Source organism: Phalacrocorax aristotelis, chromosome W (genome assembly GCF_949628215.1).
Source record: "Phalacrocorax aristotelis chromosome W, bGulAri2.1, whole genome shotgun sequence".
NCBI classification, from domain to species: Eukaryota; Metazoa; Chordata; class Aves; order Suliformes; family Phalacrocoracidae; genus Phalacrocorax; species Phalacrocorax aristotelis.
Genome location: NC_134310.1, coordinates 6,026,982 through 6,051,528, shown reverse-complemented (window position 1 = coordinate 6,051,528; position 24,547 = coordinate 6,026,982). Strand labels below are relative to the sequence as shown.

Below are 24,547 nucleotides of genomic sequence, written 5' to 3'. Positions count from 1 at the left end.
GGAGCACTGCAAGGACAAAGACGATATCTCTGCTGTTTGCAAAAGGCGGCTGAAATCTTTGGCTAGCTGAAAGCATAATTTTAGAGTTCCTAAGAAGCCAAACAGGAATGTGCCTTCCCCTCTTGGTGTATGGATATATATAACCTGCTCTGTGCACTTGGGCTTAATTTTGTGCGTGTTGAAATCAAGGTTTCACTTGATTCCTCAGGACTCACAGATGCAGCCAAAGTAAAACAGGAGATAATTGTGTTCGTAATAGGTTGTGTGAGCAAGGAGCAGAAATGGAAGGTTATTTCTCTGACCACATGAAGCGTCCATGGGGGGTCTCTCTCCATACCATATGCTTCACTTCAAAAGGCAGCTTGGGTCATCTTAAACACCTATGTTGCCAGTGCCTATCACGGAGCCGAGTGGGATGAATTTTTACTATGTCTCACTTCGCAGGGAAAAATCATTGCTGTTAGGGCACAACTCTTCTGCTCTGTTTAGACATTTCCATTCAGATGTGATGAATTACTGCCTGGATGAGATTCTCTCTTTCTGCTGAGTGTAAATGGCATCTAGAAAAATCTCCGATAGAGGTGCCTGCTCTGTAACCATCTGACACATCTGAACACAATTCAACGTGCATCTCTGTTGAGACAATTTCTGCAGCTTTTCCCTCTAGAGGTCTAACAGTGTAGACCCTCTTACATATCTTTTCCCTTGGAGGAAAGTGGTGATGCGAATTAACTGTCAACATCAGATGCCCATGGCTGTCCCACCCTGCAGCCACAGGCTGGTGTAGTAGGGTCAGTGCCTGGGACGCAGTGGCAGAAGGCTGCTGGAAACCCCTCTAATTTTAAAGAGAAGGATGAAGCTTATGAGAATGTTTCTGGAGGACTGAGGACAACACTTAGTCCTTGAGAGTCACCTCTGTGCAGCCAGATTTCTTGCCCCCTTGCCCTCCCTTGGATTTTTGCCTCTGCTAGGGAATCCTAGGGAGTACAGGTATTGTAAGGTGAGTTGAATCCATCAGGAGCCTTGGAGAACTAGCCCTTTCCCTGGGTACGTAGGCCAAAGATTATCTACCATTGGTGTAAATCTGTCCGCTTCATTCCAGTGTGAATTTATGTCTTGGCTTCAGTTTTCATCTTCTCTTTTTGAGGCTGCGGAGTACTGCGCTCTCAATGTCATCTTTGTGTGTCTCTTTTCTGTGATCCCATGACATCCTCACAGTTTCTTTGACAAATGTAATTGAGTCCTGCTAGTCCCTTACCGTCAGGCAGGTTTTTCCAGGCCTTGAGTCATCCCCCTAGACTCTGAACCCCTCTGTTTTGTTAACACTCTCTTGTTAGGGCTGGGACCACACAGAGCTGTGGCATCCAGGAATGATCCTGGTTAAGAGGTAACATCACCTACCTGCTTCTGCTCAGTGTTTCTCCCATGCATCTTCAGGGCTGCACTAGCATCGCTAGCCACTGCATGGCACTGTGAGATTGCAGTCACACGTTTCCTTCCTATCTCACACTTTCCTCAGTTCCACACCGGACAGGACACAGTTCACCACCCCTCTGGGTAGCCCACACCCATTTCTTACAGAAATGTCTTGCCCGTTTCTCAGATTTCTCACTATGGGTCATGTCTGTCATCACAGCCAGGTCTTCTGGCTCCCAGCACAGATTTCTTCTGGTCCCTCCCTTGCCCTGATGGGTTGGGTTCAGGTAATTCTTTCCCATGTGTATATGCTGCCTTCATCACTGAAGCCTGCTAGATGAGCTCTTCCAAAGACGTCCTCCATCCCCACTCCCAGATGAGAGGTCTCTGCTGTTCTGCCGCCTTGTTTGCAGATTAGTCTTTGCCCTGCAGCAGCTCTAACCTCCACACATGCTAATGCCATCAGGCTGTGCAAGGCTGTTATACTGTTCACATCAGAAAAATCCCCTCGAAGGAGCAGACTTTGACAAGTTCCTTTTCATTACTTTCCTGCCAGCCCCAGGCAACATCTGAATTGCATATAAAAATCCCCTTATCCATTCACAACAGCACGATAGATTTAAAACACAATAAATAAAGTTGCTTAGCAGAAATAATTTATTTTGCCTATTGCCAAGACATATTATTTTTGCCATTGTAAAAACTATCGGGCAAATATTCTCTCTGTCTTTTACCACCACCTGGACTGTGACCACCAACCAGCTCCTTTGGGTGGATTAATTAGAGGTTGGATCTAATCCCATCTCAGCTTCTGAAACAGATTTCAGTTGGCAACAGAAAAAAATCTACAGCCCTGCTCCCAGACAAGTCCTTAGAGTCAAGTGCCCCGCAAGCTTGGCTGGGCCCTGTACATTTAATTATATTGACGTTTTGGTCAAATTTGTTGAAAACAGATTGCACTTTTCAAAATAGCTGATTTGCTGCTCTGTTCCCTGTGATTTTCCAAGTTTCAGGTCCCAAGTGGTTGCCGCACGCAACAGAAGTTATAGGCTGTCTCTCTCTGTATCATCTGTATAAGTCCTGTTGAATTTTCTGCTCTGTCCTCACCCTTTTCTGCTGCAGTTTGACTTCTGTTAAGCTGTAGCTTTCAGGCTTTCTGTGTGGTTTCCCATCTGTTGTTAACTAAAACTTTCACAAGGATATGAAGGTCTTTAAATACTCAGCATAAAAAGAGCCAAAGAAATAATTAACTCAAGAGTTTTTTCAAGGTTGTAATATAAATGGCCTGGAAAGTTTGGAGAACTCTGCAGTTCTCAGGCAAACCCTACAGTGTCTCGTCTTTCCAGCTCAGTTCTTCCAGTGTGGATTAAAATCTAACTGTGAGCAAGACTTCAAATAGAGATGCTCTGTTTCAGGATCCAGACCCAGGCATCCAGCACCTTGGCAGTGGGGCTAGTCTCCATGTTAAGCCTGTGTGAGGCTCTGCCATATCTCCACACTAGACAGATGCTTGTAGAGCACATCATAAGTTCAAACGGCAGAAGCTACACGACTGGGGCGATTGTCTCTGAATTTTGGTACTTTTGTAACCTTTCTGCATTTATTCCCATCGTCTGGGCACTGGGGCTGCCTGTTCCCCACAGTGTCTGAGTCCAGATGTTGCACCTCGACAAAATCTTGTTGCAATGTCCTTATTTTCCATGCTCTTAAACCCAGAGAGGTGCACCCCACCGGGGTGGTATATTGTCACACACGTGGCAGCGGGCTGCTGGAGAAGCTGTGTGTGGCAGGGCTTGCTAACGTGGATGGTGTTTCTTTGATTGCCATGGATAATTAGGTGTGATCTCTCCGAGGACTCAACTTATATCTCTACCTCACTAATCTTCCCTGTGACAAGATAAATGGTTCAGACTATGGCATGCTCGTGGCATTGTTATGCAAATGAATTCACACTAAAAAAGGACGGCTGACCGAGGAGCTGAAGCCATGGAGTGACATGTCCAGACCCTCCTTGCCTAACTGATAGTACAGAGGCCTTTTCACCTGGGTTTAGATGCCTGAAGATGCTTAAAATTGAACCAAATCCCTCCTGTATGGGGAAATTTGGTGAATAATGCACAAACCCAACGCTTTTTAAAAACTCGTTGTCTCTGATGTTGTACCTCTGCTTTCAGAGGGGTCTCTGAGCCACACAGAGGGCTCTGCTGTCCAGCCAGTCATGCACCTGCACAGACAGGTTTCCATCCTGAAGCTTCCTTTGTACTCCAGGGAGCAAAACATTTCACAGCAGCCTACTCAAAGACCCACACTGTCAGTAGGGGCAAGAGGAGGACTCCACGAAGCCCTCTGTATCACCCTCTGGGGGAGTCTTGTTTTCCGTACTGATCCCCTGCTAGGAGGCCACTTACGGTCTCAAGCACCCTACAACAACCCGTAACACCAGCTGCTGTCCTCTGTGATCCCAGCTCCGGTCCTGGAGCCGCACTGCAGATACGAAAGGAGATGGCTTGAAGCGAAACATAATCACTGTTGCTTTGTTCTTTTCTAGATGTGGACGAGTGCGGCGCGATCTCTGGCGTGTGTGATGGCGGCGAGTGCACCAACACAGCAGGCAGCTACGTGTGCACGTGTCCCCGCGGTTTCATGACCAGCCCTGATGGATCACGCTGTATTGGTAAGATCCTACATAGATCTCAGGACCATGGATACAGGGAGAGGTCACACTCTGAAACCCAGACCTGGTGATTTGCAAATCGCTATCTGGTGATCACCAGATTTGCAAATCAAAGGGCATGTTTTTTCTTCAATAGCTGGAAAATGCTCGTTTCCACGTGCTGTCCTTGCATGTGCCATGGTTGACTGGTCCATCCTGGTCACGGGTTTTGATGCTGTTGCTGACCAGGGCTTTTTTTCCATCTCCATAACTTGTACTGCAGGTGCCTCAGTGCTTGAAGTGTTTGTCAAGGGGTTGCTGAAGACACTAAGAGGTGGATGAGGTGGAAGGTGTCTGGCTGGGATAGTGGTCTGTTTGAAGAAGGATCCTTGTGCTCCTTCTCACAGAGCTGCACCCGCTGGTGGAAGAATCCCAGGCACTCCCCCTTTTCTCCTGCATTGGGTATCAACTGGGGAGAGACCCCAGTACTCCCCGTACAACTGAACCGCAGGCACAGTGTGAGTTGTGGAGTGTGTAAGTCCAAGGGAAGGTTTGCAAGCCGTTCTGGAGCAAAGAGAGACCCAGTGGTGGAGAACATCCCCCAGCTGCACATTCATCCCTTGCTTTGTAGAGGTGAAGGGGAGAAAGTTTCACTCCAAGTGTTTGCGTAACCAATGCAAATAAATGGTGACTTTTATCACCTCCTCCTCCTTCCTGCTTGGACCATGGTCCCTACTGCCCCATGCTAATAATTAGTAGGGCTGTGGACTCAATTGGCTTCATGTCACTGAATTCAGCCTTTCGGGAGTTGCTGTGCACTAAGCTGGTTGTCCGGATCCCCCCCGTACCCAGTGGAGCCACAGAGGTGCTTCCCAAGCACAGCACAGGGCACTGCAGACACCTATTCCTGCATGCGTGCTGAACCTGCAGGTTTACTCGGCTGCCGTGTAAGCTCTTGCATGTTACCTTGTAGCCTACCTTCCTCCCACAGTATCTGATTTCTGGCAACAAAATGACTCCCAGGCGTTTATTGAAATCACAGCCTCGCAGTCCCCATCCTGCAGACTGCATGAAGGGCTTGGTGGGGCTGGTGTGTGCTGCTCCACCAGCTCTGATGTACCTGTTGGCCCCTGCCTCGGTTTGGCTCAAGGTGTCTGTATTTCAAAGCCTCCCAGAACTGGTGTGAGTCCAGGCAAGCTTCCCCCAGACTGATGAGCTGTCCTGCCTCAGACAGCAGAGCCTGGAGTGAATCTCGCATGTTTAACAGATCAAAATTCCTTTCCAAGCCTTGTAAATATTTGATGGTCCATTTCTCTTTGTAACAGACAACAGTTTCTATGATAAATAGACCAGTTCTCTGTTTACTTGCTCTCAGCAGGGGCACTTATTTTAGTCAAAATGAATCCCAGGGTTTGTCTCGCTGTTCTGTTCAGAAAGTTCATTCGCCTTTAGAAAAGGATGCAATGATTTGTTGGAGGAACAGTTGCAGAAAAGGCAAAGATCATTGTTAGTGCAATGGGAAATGTCAGGTACAGCTTTCTGTCGAAAGTCCTGGAAATTAATACAGAAAAAAAATTAATTTCCAAATTATTTTCTATAGAGTAAAACAGAGTAAGGAACAGAACCTGGAGTAAAAATTAATCATGTTCTAGTTCTGGAAGGAAAAATGTTGTAAAGTATAATGTACAAGTCGCCATGTTTGGGAATCTGATAGATTTTGATGAGAATGAAATGCTTTTCCTCCCTGTTTCCCAGACCCTGCCACAAGCCCAGAGGGGTGTGACGGCTGCCGGATGAGTCATATGGACGTTTCCTTGAAACCAAGTTCTTCGAGAAATGAAAACTAAATAAAATTAGAAAGCCCAGATTTAAAAATAGTCCAAAGCTTAGTTAGCTGCAGTGGACTATGACTGCATCTGAACTCAATACATCATGCTCTAGCCATTTCTCTGAGCTAATATATGCTGCTAGTGTGCTGTCCCATTTTGGGACAGACAATATTTTTTCTGGCAAAACGCATAGTTACTATTGGGGTGTTGTTGCCTTGGGATCCATGTTTTGCAAACCCTGCTTCTCTCGTTTGAGGGAGTTTTAGTGCTCCTTTTGAGAGTTTATGGTAGTTTAAGCCCACAATTTATATCCTATTAAATAAATCAAACAAATACTTTGTAAAATTGAAAATTAATAAATAGCATGGCCACCCTTAAAGCCCAGACAGCATCAGGAGAGAGCAGAAGAGATTGTCACACTGCCACCTCTCAGATGTTTAGACTGGAAGTGACCGCAGTGTCTTGTATATCACGGGGCACCGGCACTGGCTATGTGGTGACTTTATGGTGGCAGCCTTGATATATTCCCATCCCTTTCCCCTCCCTTTTTAGTAAAGTAAACACTTTTTTATTGCATTTGAATAATCTCCTGTAGTTTTTGCAGCTGAAACAGCAAGACACTGAGCTTGAGTTGATCCCAAATCTCATTAGCTGCTTTCACTGCCTTCCTCAGTAAAACGCAAACAGCAGCGTAGCTGGAGAAAGTCCGTCATAGTTTGAAATGAACATTTATTGAATGATTCAACCACCTGTGCTTGACACAAAGAATCCAGTTCCACACACGTTCATAACAGTTTCATTCATTTATGCTTGTAAAAGACAGGCTTGGTGTTTTGCAGGCAGCAGAAGGATCTGCTCCAGCAGACTGTGAGGTTTTTTTTTTTTCCTTTCCATGCAGCAGGTTGCTTTTCAAGAACAGCTTAAAAAAGTAATTTTCAAATGAGAAAAATGGCGTTTCAGATGCATTCCAGACACGCACATGGTGTTCCCTTGTCTGGCACAAGTCAACACTCCTGAACATTGCTTTCTTTGCTCTTTTTGTCTGATAGCACAGCAAGGCTCTGAGAGGTTTGGGTCTTATCTCTCCTTGGGCAACATCAGCAGATTTACTGCCTCAAGTTCCAGGCAGGGCCAGATCTTGCTTATCGTTGCAAGGTCCTGGACTTGGAGAAGGTTGTGAGGGTGTTACTGGGGACTTCACCTGCCTGGAGAATCCTTTTTGCCCACTTTGGTCATTACCTAGGAAAGGAAAGTGCAAGAGGAAAATGGAAATATGAGGAGATATTTATGAGGGCAAGAAATGACAAAAGGGAAGTGGTGTGAGGGTCACGGATTCGAAACAGACTGATAAAGAGCTGGGGAGGGACCCTAAGCAGAGCCCCCCCAGCATCTCCCAAGGCACTGAGGGAGCTGGCAATGCTGCCAAGAAAAGGTCTGCCTGGACATCTGCAGGGACCAGAGGGTGTAGGAGGGCTCCATAGTTGCTCCATAATCTCAACCTGTGCAGGAACCTGGGCTGAAAAGTGGGTCATTCAGTCCATATTTGTAAAGCATTTCCCTCTAGAGAGGATAATTTTTATCAGATCATTTCAGGGATGTATTTATACGTCAACCTTGTAACCCTTGAACTGGGAGGTGAATTTGGAGAAGAGTGAACAACCAGGTAGGGAGTGAATTTATTATAGCACTTGCCAGCAAAGAGTCTGTCCTGCAGTAACACCCAGAGCCTCGCTGGCTGCGCTGCAGCCCTCCTGCGGTGAGACAGCAGAAGCGTTGGTGGCCAAGGTGTGCCATGGGTCTTGCATTTTGGTGGGAGCTGTGCACAGAGCAATGCTTTGTGCCTTTGTTCTGGCATGGCTCTTCACTGAGACAGACACCACCAATCTAATCTTACACAGACAAGACTGAAATTGGTTAGTTTTCCTCAGTTTTCCAGAAGCAGAGGGCATACAATGGCATCATCGGTCCAGACTGACTGTCCTCACCAGAGTATGAGGCTCCTTTTTGCATCCTTCTTCCTTGCAAACCAAGCACCATTGGACATCTTGGGTGGGAGACCCCTTCTGAACTAATAGCCCCCAGGTCCTTTGTAGTCAGAGCCAACTGCCTTTTGCAACCACTAGTTTGTTTGGGTTTGGTCACTTGAGCTTCTCAGTTTCTGTACATGACAAGACACAAAGTGAGAGAAATACTCACCCTTTAAAGTTCTTTCCTGGGAAGCAGTACCAGTATTTTCTATTCCTCCATCTCTCCCTGCCCCTGCCCCACCACCAAAGAAACAAACCAGCTTTTCATCAGGATGAAAGTTGTAAAATCCCTTGCAGGTGCACAACAGACCTTGGACACCTTGTGCAGACCCCAAAGAGGATGTCCACATTGAAAGGGAGGGTAGAGGTTAACCGTGCTGGGTAGTCACTCAGAGGGTGCAGCTCCCGGTGTGGGGCTTCTCCTGGGCATCAGGACACGTGCACCAGGGCGTCATGACCCAGCAGATGGGTGCAGACTCTGCCAGACCCCAGCAGGCAGGTCCAGCTTGGAGTTGCTCCTGTCCTGTTATGATAAACAGGCAAAACTCTGTCTCCTGCTCTGCCACTCCTGGCTGGACCTTGTAAAGCACCCACAGCCTCTCTGAATCAGAGACCTCTGACAGACCTGCGGCTCCATCCCCCACCTATGTGCGCTGCCTAATCACATGTGGAATTTTACCTCCTTTCTCGCCTGCAGCATTATCTGATTTACTGAGGTTATTGTGCAAACCTGTTCCCTTAACAGCTGCAGAGGGAGGCAGAACAAAACCACAACGGCTTTGTGCTCGTACCACCAGCGTGTGGGTGGTCCTGCAGGAGGTCACAGAGGGACTGCAGGGACCCACTGTTCTTTCCATCCACCCCTCTTTCTGCCCAAGGCAGCTCCAGATGAGTTTTCAATTAGTTCTGACCTTCATTTCTGAGAGATATTATTACAAACTGCAGCAAAGACAGCTGAATTTAATAAACATTTGTCCAGATGAATAAGGGCTGGACCATTCCCTCCGTTACACAAAGTGCTGTGACCTCCCTGCCTTGTCAGACTTGTCAGCACATGCCTGTCTGTGGAGAAGGAGGCTGTGTTCTCCAAATCGCTCCTTGCCCATTAGCTGGCTGGCTGTCACCATGTATCACAGCTTTTGGGAGAGCAAGCATCCCACAAAAGAACAGAAGGAGCTGGGTGGGATCTGTCCTCTCTAATGCCTGGAAGGCTTATTCCAAACTACCACCCTCGCATCTAGAAATTCATTTAAGCTCAGCCCAAAGCCCCCACTTGGCTAAACTCCCATCAGCGGTTTAAGGTGCAGCTTTTCCCAACAGCCCCGCTATTCTGCCCTGGCTTGTTCGGAGAGCAGCTTCTTTCTGGGTTGGTGTGGGCTACATGCTGATGCTAAGCAACATCCACCTGTCAACGTGCTGTGGAAACAGAGCCCTCTTCTACAGTCCAGCAGCTGCTGAAACCTGCAAAGGCGCGGGCGTTGCTCTTGCATTTTTGCCACTTGCCAGAGATCAAGGGCTTGGGATACCCCAACACCCATGTGGCTAGGACTTCCCTCCATTAGGATTAGGAGCTAATCTGGTGTTGCATTCAATTCTCTCACTTAAATTTCCCTTCTCCTGGACTGTCTGTCTTTCTGCAAGTCTCTTTGGTGTATAAAGTTTCCTAAAAGGGAATAGTTCACATTGAACTCGGTGCTGCAGAATGGCGGAGAGGATGTATCTGAGAGAAGACCTGCTGGTTTAGTCATCCTGGCTTTAAATGGGGTCACTGTCCTCTGCAAGTCACTGAGCTGTGATTAGAGAAGAAATGTAACCACAGCCCACAGATCAAACAGCTCTGTGCAATTAATTTCAATTATATTTCAGGAAAGTGTCAGCCTGCTGGCTAATGTCAGTCTAGAGGCACAGATGACAAATCAGACTAGACTTTCCCCCTCATTAATTTACTTGAGAAACAAGGAGGGGAGATGAATGAGTGGAAGATTCCAGGTTTTCCTAGAGGACTTGGTGCCAGACGGAGCCTGCTAGACATGTGAAAGGCCCTCAGTCTCCTGGGCCTTGTCCAGAAGCCACACACACCAAACACCGGTGCCAGGCTTGGTGTCTGAGGCTTTGGCCAGGCTCGCGGACTTTGACCACCATCCAGGGCTCGTTCTCCTCCCAGCTCAGTCCAGGCTGTGGGAACTAACCCATGACCTGAAACAAGCCTCCACTGGGAATGGGAGTGATCATGCTGGAGGGATGTGGAATTGGGAACAGCTCCATTTGCTTAGTGAGAGATGCTGGGACCACTGGGCCCTGGCAGGGAATGCTTCCTCATGGGAAGCCTGGGATGTGGGACATTTGCCATGAAATCAGTCTGGGAAGGAGAGGTAGGTCCTTGCCAAGCCTGAGGTGTGCAGGACCGCGCTGGGCAGCAGTGGCTGTGGTAAGGTCCTTGCTTAGCATGGCATCGGGGATCACTGACTGACACTGGGAGGGTTGTACCTGGATCCCCAGCCTGACCAAAGTGGTGTAGGAGGTGGCTGACCACCCTGAGCTGCCAGCTCTGTCCTGCAACAAGTGAGAACAAGGGAAAGGACTGTTGTAGCCAAAGCTTCAGCCTAGAGCAGGAATGGCTGGGGAATGCCTGCTCACTGTCTGGGAACCCTCAAAATAGTAGCAGGCACCACTGGATTGTTTTTATCACAGGGAAGTGTTTTTAGTGGCAGAAGTTAGAGGAAAATATATCATGCTGGATCCAACAGCCCAAGAGAGGACACTGCTAGTCCACATGGCCAAGTTCAGGGCCTGTTGTACTATTATATTTGCACTGATGGCCAACTCTCTGTCACAAATATAGTATATATGAGCAAGACAGACACCAACATCAGAGGAGGAACCTAGAGAACGGAGATCGCAGCCCCAGGCTGCAATTTTGTTGAATAATATATTTAGTCCAGAGCAGTTTATCTCTTCCCACTGAGGGGCTGGTCAGGCTGTCCAGTAGTGGAAGTGTCAACATTTGCAGGGGTCTCATACGGACCACCTCCCCTCAGCCCGTTCCCTCTCCCACTGGTGTGTTGGGTCAGTGGGGGAACCCGACCCTGACATCTCTCATCAGTGCAAAAACACTAGTGAGAGGAAGGAGTCACCCGTAAATAATGCCATTTCTTTGGGAAGGTGAGGAAACATGTCATGAAGTGGGGGATCTCATCTGTTTTCTGCTCTGTGAGTTCAGCCAGAATCTGCTGGGCCAGCTTGTCCTTCGTGCAGGGCAAGGAAGGCAGCTCCCAATGGAGAATCCAATGGAGAGGGACAGCCCACTTTCTGCCTGTTCTGGCTCTTGGTCAGGCTTCTTGTAGTATTTAGGAGCCTAAATGGGAACATGAGATCTATACTGGGGAATAAGGCCTGGCCCTACAGTCTTGATGTGCTCCAGGTGGATGTCTGGAGAACCCCATGATCTGGGAGGATGAGGCAGAACAGGAGGTCAGACTGAAACATTGGAAAGCTGGAGGAGATGCCATTGGCAATGGGCACTCAGGACCTGACCGAGAGTATGGTGATGACACACTGTGAATGCACCTCCTTCTCCTCTCCCTTTCTGCAGACCAGCGGATTGGGACGTGTTTCTCTGCTCTGATTGGGGGCCGCTGTGCTGGGGACCTCCCTGGCCAGTACACCAAGATGCAGTGCTGCTGTGACTCAGGGCGTTGCTGGGCCATTGGTCAGACTCCAGAGATGTGCCCCGTCCGGGGCTCTGGTAAGTGCAACACAGAGGACCTCCGCTTGCTGCTGGGCCAGCTCATGGCTCTGATGGCCCTCGTGGTACCCCAGGCTTGACGTGGAGAATCATCAACATAACACCCAGGGAAAGGTCACATGGGGATGCTGGCTCCCCTGCCTGGGTCTCGTCTGAAGTTGAGCCAGATGAGTTCAGCCAAGGCAAGAGTTTATCCCTTTCCTCCTACCTCTTCAGCTCTCTTTGGCTTCCACCATAGTTGAACCTTGAGGCCAAATGAGGGTGAGACACGCAACAGGAGGCCTTGAGAAGGCACAGCGCTTTAGATCTTTCTGCCTCTCATCACCAGCTCTGAGCAGGGCCGAGTTTTGAAGTGCCTGACACCCTCCTGTGTCCTGTCCCCTCCTGCCTGAAGGGAACCCACAGTGCCAGCTGTCCCACACCCCCCAAGAAGGTGTTGCCACACACTCTGGCAAGCTGTGCTCATCATCTGCTCCGGAGTGGAGGGTGTTAAAGCCCTCCTCACCCATCTGCCCTGTTCCCATCAGCACCCACCCTCCTTGCTCCCTGCCAGTGCATCTCCATCCCTCTGGTCTCTGCACTCTGGCAGAGGCAGGAGAAGGATTCAGACACTCTTGGAAAAGCACTAAGGCAGCTGTTTTGTTTCAGATGAGTACCGCAGGCTTTGCATCGAAGGACTCCCTGTCGTGCCAGGGTTCCCTGGGAGCTTTCCAGGGATTCCTGGATTTGGGCCCAATGGTGTTGGGCCGGGACTCAACGGGCCTGGAGGCATTGGACCAAATGGGGCAAATGGACAAGGCGGGATCCCAGGTCTGCCTGGAATGGGCCCAGGAAGTTCAAGCATTGGTAATTAAAACTACTTTCTTACTGTGCTGACCCAATTTGGCTGCCTGTCTCAGAACACAGGCAGCGTGTCTGCCTGCGTGCCGGCCCGCTTCTCTGAGCTGTGTACACATGAGCAAAGCACCCGTGCTCGTAGCCAGCTACAAGGTTTATTTTGACACAGGGGGAGTGATGGGATGTGACACTAATGCGGAGCAGGATGCTGAGCCCAGAAGCAGATCAAACAGCGTCTGCTGGCAGAGCAAGGGAGCCGAGGCTGGCTCCAGTACAGAATTTCTTTCTAATTACCAAATAGGAATGAAACTTTCACGTCACCGCCTCACTCTCTGCCTCCCCAAAACAAAAGTGTTTTTCCCACCACCTTGGACACCTCTCTCAGTGCATCCCCGTATAGCTCATTGCTAAGGGCTGAAGCCTGTGAGAATGCACTGGATGTCAATAAATATTGATTCCCACCTTGCTTCTGGAGGCTGTGCCATCTTGCGCATGTCAGTGGGGTAGGAGCATGCCAGCAGCCTGCAGAGATTTCTGAGGCAGCTGAGTTTGTGTCAGCAGCCCCATGGGTGTTCAGGGCCCAGGAGGACCACTGATCCATCAGTGTTTGGATTGACCCCGCTTCCTGGGGACAATCAGAGGAAGGGAGCTGTAATCCCCTACCTGATGCTGTCTCTGTGCTTTCTAGGAACCGCCACTTTGAATCAGACCATTGACATCTGCAAGCATTTCACGAACCTCTGCCTGAATGGACGCTGCATCCCCACCCCATCCAGCTACCGCTGCGAGTGCAACATGGGGTACAAGCAGGACGTGCGCGGAGAGTGCATTGGTGAGTAGGCTCTGCTCGACACGCACACGGGTCAGCTCCAGCTGTGCCCCACGCCTGCTCCTAATGGCACCTTGAGCTGCTGCCCCGAAGTCCCCCTTCCCAGTCAGAGCTCCCCACGAGAGGCTGGAGATAAAGGGCTTGTGTCGGGTAATGAAGCAGCATGATGGCAAGGATGTGTCCGCCCCTGAGGAACATCCAGGGTGACAATTCTGGTAGCCACAACACCGCCATTGGCTTAGCGGTAGCCAGTTTGCACCGCGGGAAGCCCCATATAACTGGCCCTTGGGCAGGGCACTCTGCCAGTTATCAGACTCCTGCCTGCTCTGCTTACCCTGCAGGCTTAGGCTGCAGCCCTGATGGTCACCCCAGCTAGCTGGTGGCTGTGCAAGCCTACCCAGAAGCCTGAGGTCTCTGGGGAATTAGAATGAGAAGTATGGCATCTTTCAAAAGAATTACCATTTTATAAGTAAGTGGGCTATTTTTTCTGAGTACTATAAGGAGACTGTGTCCTGCTTGAAAGAAAATGGTGTCCACCCACTGCATCTGCAAAGGACAGCCTTCCTATGGTGACATCTCCATGCAAGCAGTCCTCCCAAGGGCTGAAATAACTGTCCAGACCTTAGGTTGTACGGAAATCCAGCACCTGGAAGATGTCCTAGCACGTGAAGGCAGTGGTGGATGTCGTAGCTGGAAGTATGCCCAGCTAGCAGAACTTTTCAAACAGGTAGATATGTTATAAGAGGAGCTCAACAGGCAGCGCGGTATCCAGGAATGTGAGAGATTGATACGTGGTATTGCATGTCCCAGGCTAAGTGACAGCCCTACCTTAAGGCTGTGCAAGGGGAAGGTAAGCCTGAATTTCAACCTTGAGCTGACTGATACAACTCATAAGATGAAGGAGACTGGACCCTTGTCTCTGGTCAGGACAGAAGGAAGAACCTTCCTCCGAAGTGCCCCTATGTAAGAGACTCAGTGCTCTGGGTTTGGAGAACGAAGAGTACCTAATGGACAAGATCCAGGAAAAGCCAACCTTGGGACCTTGATCCAAACCCCCACATGTGTTAGTGCCACGAGAAAAGCACATAAAGTATTAGTAATTGGAGATTCCTTGTTGAGAGGTACCGAAGCACTCAGTTGCCATCCATCCAGTTTCTCTACCGGAGTTTGCTGCTGAGACTGATGAACCCTCCAGATTATCATCCACTCCTACTATTCCATGCAGGGTCTAATGATACTGTGACAAGGCAACTTAGAATCACCAAAAGAGACTATATGTCACTGAAAGCAACATTAAAAGAATCTGGAGTGCAGGTGGTGTTCTCTATCATCCCAGTCAGAGGAAGGCATTCAGGAATGAGGAGAGGAATAGAACAGGTGAACGCCTAGCTGCATGCCTGGTCCCATACTCAAGGTTTTGGCTTCTGTGATCATGTCTCGACCTTTGAGAAGCCAGGTGTGTTGGGAGCTGACGGGATTCACCTGATCAAGTGGAGCAAGAAGGTCTTTGCCAGAAAGGTTGCCATACTTATAAGGAGAGCTTTAAACTAGACTGAGTGGCAGAAGGGGATGGAGTTTTGAGCAACAGAGAAGAGCCAGGGGCTGTTGATGTATTAGGAACCAACAGGGTTGCACCTGTGCAATGCCTGTAAGGAATTAGGGCATGTTCCTTTAAAAAGGTGAGAGGGTTGATAGCCCAGCTGAAGTGCCTCTACACCAATGCATGCAGCATGGGTAACAAACAGGAGTTGGAAGCCCTTGTGCAGCTGGAAAGCTACACTGAAATGTGGTGGGACTAATCACACGACTGGAGAACTGCAACTGATGGCTATAAACTGTTCAGAAGGGAAGATATGTTGAAACTCATGGAAGATGGAGGTGATTGGAGATAGCCAACACAGCTTCACCAAGAGCAAATTGTGCCTGCCTAGTCTAGTGGCCTTTGACAATAGAGTAACTGCATCAGTGAAAAAGAGAAAAGCTACAGATGTCCTGTATGTGTACTTCTGTAAGACCTTTGATATAGTTCCCCACAACATTCTTACCTCTAAATTGGAGTGATATGGGTTTGGCGGATGGACTGTTGGATCCATAAGGATTGGCTGGAGTACTGTGTGCAAAGAGTTACAGTCAGTGGCTCAGTGTCCAAGTGGAAACCAGTAATGAGTGGTGTCCCTCAAGGGTCCATACTGGGACAAATGCTATTTAAATGTCTTAATGACATAGACAGCAAGCTTGCAGGTGACACCAAGCTGAGTGGTACAGTTGATTCACTTGAGGGAAGAGATGCCATCCAGAGGGCCCTTGCTGGCCATGCTGTCAGGATGCTGAGCACTGGAGTTAGAATCATAGAATCATTAAAGTTGGAAAAGACCTCTAGGATCATCAAGTCCAACCATCAACCCAACAATACCAGGTCTCCTAAACCATGCCCTGAAGTGCCACATCTACATGTTGTTTGAACCCCCCCGGGGTGGTGACTCCCCCCCTCTCTGGGCAGCCTGTGCCAATGCCTGACCACTCTTTGAGTAATGAAATTTTCCCTAATACCCAATCTAAACCTCCCCTGATGCAGCTTGAGGCCGTTCCCTCTCGTCCTGTCACTGGTGACTTGGGAGCAGAGACCAACCCCTCCCTCGCTCCACCCCCTCTCAGGCAGTTACAGATAGCCAGAAGGTTGCCCCTCAGCCTCCTCTTCTCCAGGACGTGCCCAGCAGCTCACAGGACGCAGCCTTTGTTGCCTCTCCTGGTACCTTGCTGTGCATTCCTGGCATGATGGTGGCTCACAGGCTTTAGGCTTTTCTCCTTGCAGATGTGGATGAGTGCTCCAGCAGCCCCTGCGTGCATGGCGACTGCGTGAACACACCTGGCTCCTACCACTGCAAGTGCCACGAAGGTTTCCAGAGCACCCCCACAAAGCAGGCTTGCATCGGTAAGTATTTTCTGTCTCTCCTTTTGCGAGGACACAGTGTGCTGCAAGTGTCAACAGGGTCACCAGAGACTTAGGTACCAAAGGAAAATGGTTGTAAAGTGGAAACAGAGTGGGGAGTCCCCGGCACCAAACAGCCTCTGAGCGAGGTGTGTGACAGGATTTCAGAACAACTTAGCCGAGTTGCCAGCAGACTCCTGAAGTCTGTCCAGGAGAAGTTTCCTCTACCTTTATCTACCTTAAAATTGGCTAGTGGCAATCAAGGAACTTAGAGTCCTTTTGAAGAGCAGAACTTTATTTAAAGATGACAACATTTTGTTTTGACAAAAGATAGGATTTTGAAGAATTTTTGTATCAGTGAAGGGCTTGTGATTTCTAGCAAAGTTGTTCTGTCAGAGTCTTGCAGCAAGATGGTGCTCTGGGTGAGGGACTGCTGTAAAAGAGTTATGGGAAGGTAATGTCCCATGTGAACAAGAAGCAAAGGCAGATTTCCCTGTCAGTGCCTGACCTTTGGGGTTTTTTATTATGCTGTCAAGTGGCTTCTGATGAGGTGGTTTCCAAAGGAACCCCCAGTTGCCTGACACTGTGAAAAGCTTTTCCTAATTTCCAAACTAAATCTTTTAAGCTGAATTCTTCTGGTGATTCTCTTTCTGGCCATGAAAATTAGTTCAACACTGTCTCCTTTATAACACTTTTTTTACATGTTGGGGAACTGCAACTTGTAACCCCCCGTCATCTCCCTTCTAGACTAAACAAATGCAAGTCTCTCAGTCTCCTCTCATTGTGATAATGTTTCTAATCTTCTCATTGTCCTTGTTTTTATCTTCTCAACTCTCCTCCATTTTGTCTTTATCTTTTCAAATGTGTGGTGCCAAAATTGGATGTCATGCTTCAGCTGTGACCTCTCTAGCTGTCAGGACAAGCTGTTCCATGTGGCTTACACACAGCTCTTCAGCTGATAGAGCCCAAAAGGAGGTTTCCTTCTGTGCAAGGTCACCCTGTTTCGTCTGTGATTCAGACCCTTTTCTGCCAGGCTGCTCTCAAGCGAACTTCTCCGTGTTAGGAGAAGCCTACAAAGTGTCTGGATAGTCCATTGCTGCTGGGGACAGGCTACTGGTTTGCTATACTTTGCTCCTAAAATAGCTCATCCTGTCTTCCCCAGCTCTGGATAAGGGTCAGTAACAACTCCCTGCCTGAGATAGCCCTCTTCCTTTCATCTTTCATCTTTACCCAGAGGCATTCAGTGGCTTGTCTCCCAGAGCAAGTGGATGTCACGTTCTTGATATGCAACACAGCACCTCCCCTGCAGTCAGCCATGTTGTACCCACCTTCTGCCCTGGGATTCATTTTGCTGAGGCCCTGGGACCGCACCTCTGTGGTTCTTAGTAGCAGGCCTGAGCTGCGGCTGTTGATCTGAGGGCTTTCGTTGCCTGTTATGGGATTGAACAGGCCTAGGATAGTTTGAGTTGCAAAGGGGGCCTGAGGCACAAGGTTGACAAAGACATTATGGAGGGCCTTATATCCCAGAGCTGTAACCTCACAAATGTAGTAATGCTTCCAGAGCACGCAGAAAGCTTTCTTCATGTCTTTTCCATCTTCTGCAGTTTGTACATAGGGGAAGATCCTGGAGCAGGGCACACTCTGAGTGTCTGAGAGCACTTGCCTGGTTTTCTCATGAGCAGATTAAGCTGGAACTGCTTCTTACTCCACCTGCTCCTACTTTCTTATGTTTTTTTCCCTGCCAGATATTGATGAGTGCATCATGAATGGAGTGATGTGTAGGAATGGCCGCTGCGTTAACACTGATGGCAGCTTCCAGTGTATCTGCAACGCTGGCTTTGAAATCACCCCCGATGGCAAGAACTGTGTTGGTACGCTATCTCCTGATATGCTGTCATCTATGGCCCTGGGGAGGCTGGGGCTGAGCCGAGACTATGTTCTCCTGGGGGACTGGTGGTTACTTTAATCTGTGCTGTACTCCCTTTATCTCGGGTAGATGCTGCTAGGGCAGAGTGTGCCTTAACACGAGAGGAGAGGCTACAGTTGCACTGAAATAGGAAGGCATTTTTATAAGGGTGCCAGTGCTCCTGAAGTGATCCTGTAGGTTCTGCAGGGCATTTTCCATCACCCTAAAGGCCGTTGCCTCCAGCAGCCAGTGTCCAAGCCCTGCTGTAAGCTGTACTGGCTGACCAGGGTACCGAGAGTGGCAGCAACGCAGCAGGACAGCTCTGACCAGGAGCAGCAGTGGGAGCTCTGCTGTGATGATTAGCACCCACTGCTGTAAAAAGAAATTTGACCATGAGATGTGGGGCAGAGAGTTTTTGAGCCCAGGAGGGTCTTGCTGCAGATCCCAGGCTCAGCTCATATTCCCTGTTTGTCCTCCCCAGATCATGACGAATGTGCCACGACGAACATGTGCCTCAACGGGATGTGTATCAATGAGGACGGCAGCTTCAAGTGCATCTGCAAGCCTGGTTTTGTGCTGGCTCCCAACGGGCGGTACTGTGTCGGTGCGTAGGTCCCCAGGCTTGGTCTCTGCCCTCTTCCCAGCCTGCCGTCCACATTCCTGGGGACTTGCAATGTGTCTGAGGCCAACGGGAGCTGAGAAAAAACCAAGGCTGTTGCCAGGCATCTCCTGCTCTGCCACCAGAAACTATCCCTTTTCAGCAGAATGGGCACAAGGGAAAGTGTTCTTGCACCTCCACTACTTCAGCACAAATTGGAGCTAAAATCCTCTTTCTGAAGGAGGTTAAGCAGGGCTGTGAAGCTCTGTATGGCCAATGTGAGCTGGCAGCAGTCGTCTCCCCAGCTTCCCCAACCTCTACCGCATTTTCCACTAGTTTGTGTGCCACCTTCCAAAGCTAGGAAGGTTAGGATGTGAAGGCAGAGTGGAGAAAGGAGGAGGAGGTGAACATAGCATTTCTTTGATGTGCTGCTGTGACACAGGGTGAATTCTCTGGGTCGCTGTCCCGTTAACAGAGTAGAGACCAGACCCCACTACTCTGAGAAAGGTCTGGGTCTCAGGAGTCTGAAGAAGCCCAGATCCATCTTCCTTCCCTTGACCCGTCAGGGACAGCCAGCAGAGCATGCAGGGGATGTGGCGATCTAAACTGCACTTCTAGTTCCCTCTTAGTCTCCAAGTCTCTCTGCAAAATAGCCCAAAGCCCCTGTCCGTGTGTCCTTCTGCCTGTGGTCAGTAACAGCCAGTTTGTGCTTCCTCTTTCAGACATCGATGAGTGCGAGACCCCAGGAATCTGTATGAATGGCTGGTGCATTAACACAGAGGGCTCCTTCCGCTGCGAGTGCCTCGGCGGCCTGGCTATCGGGGTGGATGGACGAGTCTGCGTGGACACTCACATGCGCAGCACCTGTTATGGAGGCATTAAAAAGGGCACGTGTGCTCGACCCTTTCCTGGAGCAGTCACCAAGTCCGAGTGCTGCTGTGCTAACCCAGACCATGGCTTTGGAGAGCCCTGTCAACCCTGTCCGGCCAAAAACTCTGGTGAGCTCCTTTTCTGTCTGAGTTTGCAAAAAGCCAGGAAGGTGCTCAGAGACATTCTGGGTCCCTGACAGGTCACTGAGATGGGCTAGGCAGCTTGGCAGTGACATGGGAAGGCCATAGGCAGGGGGAAAGGGATGCCATGCAGTCAGTAAATTTAGGTTGGATCTATGAATCTGATGCTGATCTCATTGCAGGGACTTCACAGTGTTGGACTACTAACTAATACATATTGCATAAGTATAAACAGACACTGCTTGGAAGCCCACAGATGATGTTTTAACAAACAAACAATAAATCCAATGTTACCCAAAATTAATGTCACGGTGCGTGAACTGTCTAGAAAAGCTAATGGCTCCGTTGTGTTTCCTACACAGCTGAATTCCAGGCACTGTGCAGCAGCGGCATTGGAATAACAGCTGATGGCAGAGGTATGTGCATCCCATGTACCATAACCTAGACAGGCGCATCTAATATCACACTCAGCTCTTTCTTTCAGCTGCCTTTAAGGGAGCGTGCATGCCTCTGTGTGACTGTGGGAGCGTGTGCCATGAGCGACTTGGCACTGCAGAGGGTGTGCTGGAGAGTTAGCACGTTACACCCATGTATGTGAGAGCTGTTTGTGAGTAAGCGCAGGGTAGCTTGCATAGCCTGGGTGGGTGTCGGTGCATGCAAGAGCCTATCTCTGTGTTAGCGAGTGTCTGTGGGTGGGATGTGAGCTTGGGCAGAGGGGGAGAGGGGTGCTATGGGTCTTTTCTCCTCCCTAAAGCACCATGAGTTAATGTTGAGCAAGCATCCCTGAGGAATGTGTATCGAATCAAGTGGTTGATTCCTGGCACCCTGTGGGAACTACATTTCTGGGGATGCACACAGAGAGTTTGGCTTTACTCCCTGCTTTGATGGGAATGAAGAGCGTGACCAATTGCATCCTCTTGCTCGTTCCCCTCCTCTGCCCTACAGCTCCTTATTCGAAGGAGAAGAGGGTTCACAGTCTCCCAGGGCGAGGGAGGTGATAAGCGCGTGCTGGGATGTGTTGCCAAGGGGCTGCTTTGAATTAGACAGCTGTGCAAGAGGTCAGGCAGGCGGCTGCGCTGCCAGCCCTGGGCAGTGCTTGGATCAGCAGGAAGAGCATAAAGCAGCCAGATAGCTACAGCCTTTCAAAACTTTCCAAATGGGGAAGAGCCAGAGGCAAAACCCTGGTGGCTTCTTAGGCTTCCTTCCAGGGCACCGTGTCTTGGCCGAAGTCAGCCTCAGGCTAATGATAAGACGCTTTCTAGCAAGAAGCTAACGTCAGACATGCTCTGGTCAGCCCATCGCTGCCTGCAGCCAGGACTATATGCACTCAGCACTCTCCAGGGTTGCATTTCCCTGGGGATGTAACTGAACCCCAACTGTGCGGAGACAAAAGCCAGCAGTGTCTGGGAAGCCCTGGCCTGGGCTGCTTGCCAGCTGGCGCTACGGCGCTGCAAGGACACCGCTGTACAAACACGAACCTGCCCTGGTCTCTGCGGAGGCTGGTTCTCGCCAGGGTAAAATCTCTTTCCTGGGCATCAGAGCTTGGACACGACCCTCTGCCAGCCCAGCTGCCCACAGCACGCTCTCCAACATGCCTGAGCACTCCTTGCCCTGTTCTGCCCCCAGCAATGGTCCCCTGGGGGGGGCGGCTGTGTAGGCACAGGCAGGCTGTCCATCGTGCTCTGCCCTCACCCCAGTTGGCCCCCATGTCCTGCTCACAGCACCTTACAAACAGCTTCATCCTCCCACCTTTTCCAGTAGGAGGGTTAAAAGGTAGATACTGTAGATAAATGGTAGATAGAGATTCTCTAAGGAGACTCAGGAATATAACAGCAAGACCTGGAACTGAGTCTGGGCTTATCTCAACCCCTTATCCAGTTCTCTCCTCCTGAGCTCAGAGCCCTGTGCTGGATCAGCTGTGTATCCCCAGCACAAAGATGCCTAGCTCCAGAGCACCTAGAGGAGAGGAACAAGGCTCCCCAGGGCCTACTGGATCAAACCAGGAGGGTAGGTAGGACAGGAAGGAGGGACTCCTGCAGATGGGTGCCCCAGCTGGCTATTGACACCAAGGAGCAATGAAGAATTAGGGGGTGGAGGTTTTTTGTATTTGTGTTTGCTGTGGCCCATCTAATATGACGTCTTTCCCTGTGCAGACATCAATGAATGTGCCCTCAACCCGGACATCTGCCCCAACGGAATGTGTGAGAACCTGCGTGGAAGCTACCGCTGTATCTGCAACCTGGGCTACGAGTCTGATCCCACGGGCAAGAACTGTGTGGGTGAGTTCAGGGCAACGCAAGCTCTGTGGGGCGCAGGGAACCACGAGCTCAGTGCTGGTGGGGAGAGGGTGGCAGGCACTCAGCGTATGGGGCTGGAAGCCAGACGCAGACCTCCAGCTGCGCAGGAGCCTGAGCTGATACAGCAGCTGATGCCCTCGAGCGCTGTCACCGTTCAGGGCTGCCTCGTCCTGAATGGAAGAGCACAAATTGCTATGCGAGAAACTACATATACGTGATTTAACATACATTCCTTGTATTGTTTTGAGGGCGGTACTGCATTTCTGTGCCTCTCAGGCTTCCAGAACCCTGTAGGGCTGGCAGATTAGAAGAGTGGACACTGGTGCTGTAGCTCAGAAACCCCATCTCTCTGCCCACAGACGTTGATGAATGCACTGTCAATCGTTTGCTGTGTGACAACGGACTGTGCCGCAACACACCTGGCAGCTACACCTGCACCTGTCCCAAGGGCTTTGTCTTCAGGACGGAGACAGACACCTGTGAAGGTAATGTGACTCTGAAGGCAACAGAGAACATCTTCATAAGATGTAAAGAGCTATGGCCTGAGGTCCTGCCTGAAAGGGAGCTCGAGGTCTAACATGTCTTTGGTTCCTGTTTGACCGCAGTGGTTTGAACTGGAGCAGGTCCAGGCCTTGAGTTTGTGGGTTTGTTTTTTCTTTCCTAGGGGGAAATTTCACACTTCATTCAAAATAGTGGACATCTAAACCCAGAACATCTGGGCTTTTCAATGACTGAAAGCCAGAACAATTTCCTCTAGGCCCCCAAAATTTTAGCTTTAGCTTGACCAAAATTGCAAGTTTCGGGGACTTGATTGAAAGCTTACAGTTTGGAGTGGGGGAAATTGTTTCCTGACCGCAAAGTCCTCAAACATTTGAGAACTGGCACTTTGCACATCAGTGTCTGTTTAGAGAAAAAACTGATTTTCTGTAAAGAAGGTGAAAAATAGCAAATGCTGTGTAGCCTCACAGCTGGCTCAGACAGGTACGTGAAGGGCATATTCAGTGCTGCGGCTGCTCCCACCTCAGCCAGGAGCAGCCCTGGGTGAGCAAGTCCATCACTCCCCAGTAGCTGCACCAACACCACCATGGCCTGGACTGGTGATCCTCTCAACAGTTGAAAAAATACGTTGTTTATGTTCTTTGCTTCTCGTCTCCCCCAGTCTCTGGCTCAGAACAGGCACTCATTACAGTGACAGTCCCTTTCTTTCCGCAGATATCAATGAGTGCACCTCTAACCCCTGTGTGAATGGTGTCTGCAGGAACAATGCGGGCTCCTTTGCTTGCGAGTGCTCCCCAGGCAGCAAGCTGGACCCCAGTGGCACCATCTGCGTGGGTAAGGATGTGGCTTTCTAGGGGCAGCTCTGATATTGGCAGCGCCCACCAGCACCCCTTGTGGTTCATCTGCAGCAAGTCCCGTGCTCCTGCCTTAGGGATGGGGATCCTTTGAAGCCTCTCTTTCTCACTAGTGTTTCCTTGGTTGCTGTTAACAATTAACGTCTCTCATGCATCCAGGGACCGTGAAAAGCTGCAACCTCAGGCAGTGCTCTGAGCAGTGTGCGGCAGACACAGAAATACCCAACTGTGCTGCTGCAAGATAAAGCACAGACATGGGGTCCCAGGGGATCCTGCAGGGCATCAGGATGGTGGGTTCTCATTCACCAATGGGTTTGTAGTGTGCTGACATTAAGGCACATCAAGATGAAGTAGATCTCTTCTCATCCAGATGATAAGAAGATACCCACTTCCCACTCCTAGATGGTCAGGGCCTTGCAAGGCATCACTGGGGCAACTGGAGAGAAGGGGCTATTTCCACCCAGAAGAGGAGCAGGCTGGAACTAGGAGAGGGAAGGACACAGAACTAATGCAGTATCAGTTGTATCCTGATACACAGCACAGAAATGCTGCTCCACAGCACTGGGACAGGGCTCTGAGGCCCAGCACAGTTTGCGTCCGTCTGCAAAGTGCTTGGCCCCACAGCCTAAAAGATAATGTGACACCAGAGAGCAATAGTCATGTTACAGCTCAGGGATAGCTTCTCCTGGCTGCTTCTCGTAGCAGCCTGGCTGCCATGAAGCTGGGAACCTCCACCAAGGAACAGCTCTTTACTCAGGCCTTGTCTTTGCCCCTGCAGACAGCATGAAAGGGACGTGCTGGCTGAACATCCAGGATGGGCGCTGCGAGGTGAACATCAACGGGGCCACGCTGAAATCAGAGTGCTGTGCTACTCTGGGGGCAGCGTGGGGCAGCCCCTGTGAGCGCTGTGAGATTGGTAAGGCTCTGCTTGGCACAGGGATCAGGAATGCAGGATGCAGCCCATTTCTTTGCTGACATTCCTCTGTTTTCTTGCAGATACTGCCTGTCCCCGTGGATATGCTAGGATGAAGGGGGTCACGTGTGAAGGTACAGTGCTGCAGGATGCAGATGTTTTTTATTGTGAACGTGGTCATTTTTCATTTGTTGCTACCCTGCATC

General features: G+C 49.9%; 1 protein-coding gene across 3 annotated transcripts in view; it reads left to right on the top strand.

Moving 5' to 3' along the window:
* Positions 1-24,547, top strand: part of FBN3 (fibrillin 3) — a 115,964-nt gene that overhangs the window by 58,246 nt on the left and 33,171 nt on the right. For all 3 annotated transcript variants that reach the window (XM_075077991.1, XM_075077994.1, XM_075077992.1), the window contains exons 9-22: positions 3,965-4,090; positions 11,518-11,670; positions 12,319-12,516; positions 13,196-13,339; positions 16,149-16,268; positions 18,011-18,136; positions 18,653-18,775; positions 19,492-19,767; positions 20,142-20,195; positions 21,933-22,058; positions 22,436-22,561; positions 23,289-23,408; positions 24,207-24,344; positions 24,425-24,475. In XM_075077991.1, the coding sequence (XP_074934092.1) occupies positions 3,965-4,090; positions 11,518-11,670; positions 12,319-12,516; positions 13,196-13,339; positions 16,149-16,268; positions 18,011-18,136; positions 18,653-18,775; positions 19,492-19,767; positions 20,142-20,195; positions 21,933-22,058; positions 22,436-22,561; positions 23,289-23,408; positions 24,207-24,344; positions 24,425-24,475 (1,881 nt within the window). The remainder of the gene's footprint in view (positions 1-3,964; positions 4,091-11,517; positions 11,671-12,318; positions 12,517-13,195; positions 13,340-16,148; positions 16,269-18,010; positions 18,137-18,652; positions 18,776-19,491; positions 19,768-20,141; positions 20,196-21,932; positions 22,059-22,435; positions 22,562-23,288; positions 23,409-24,206; positions 24,345-24,424; positions 24,476-24,547) is intronic.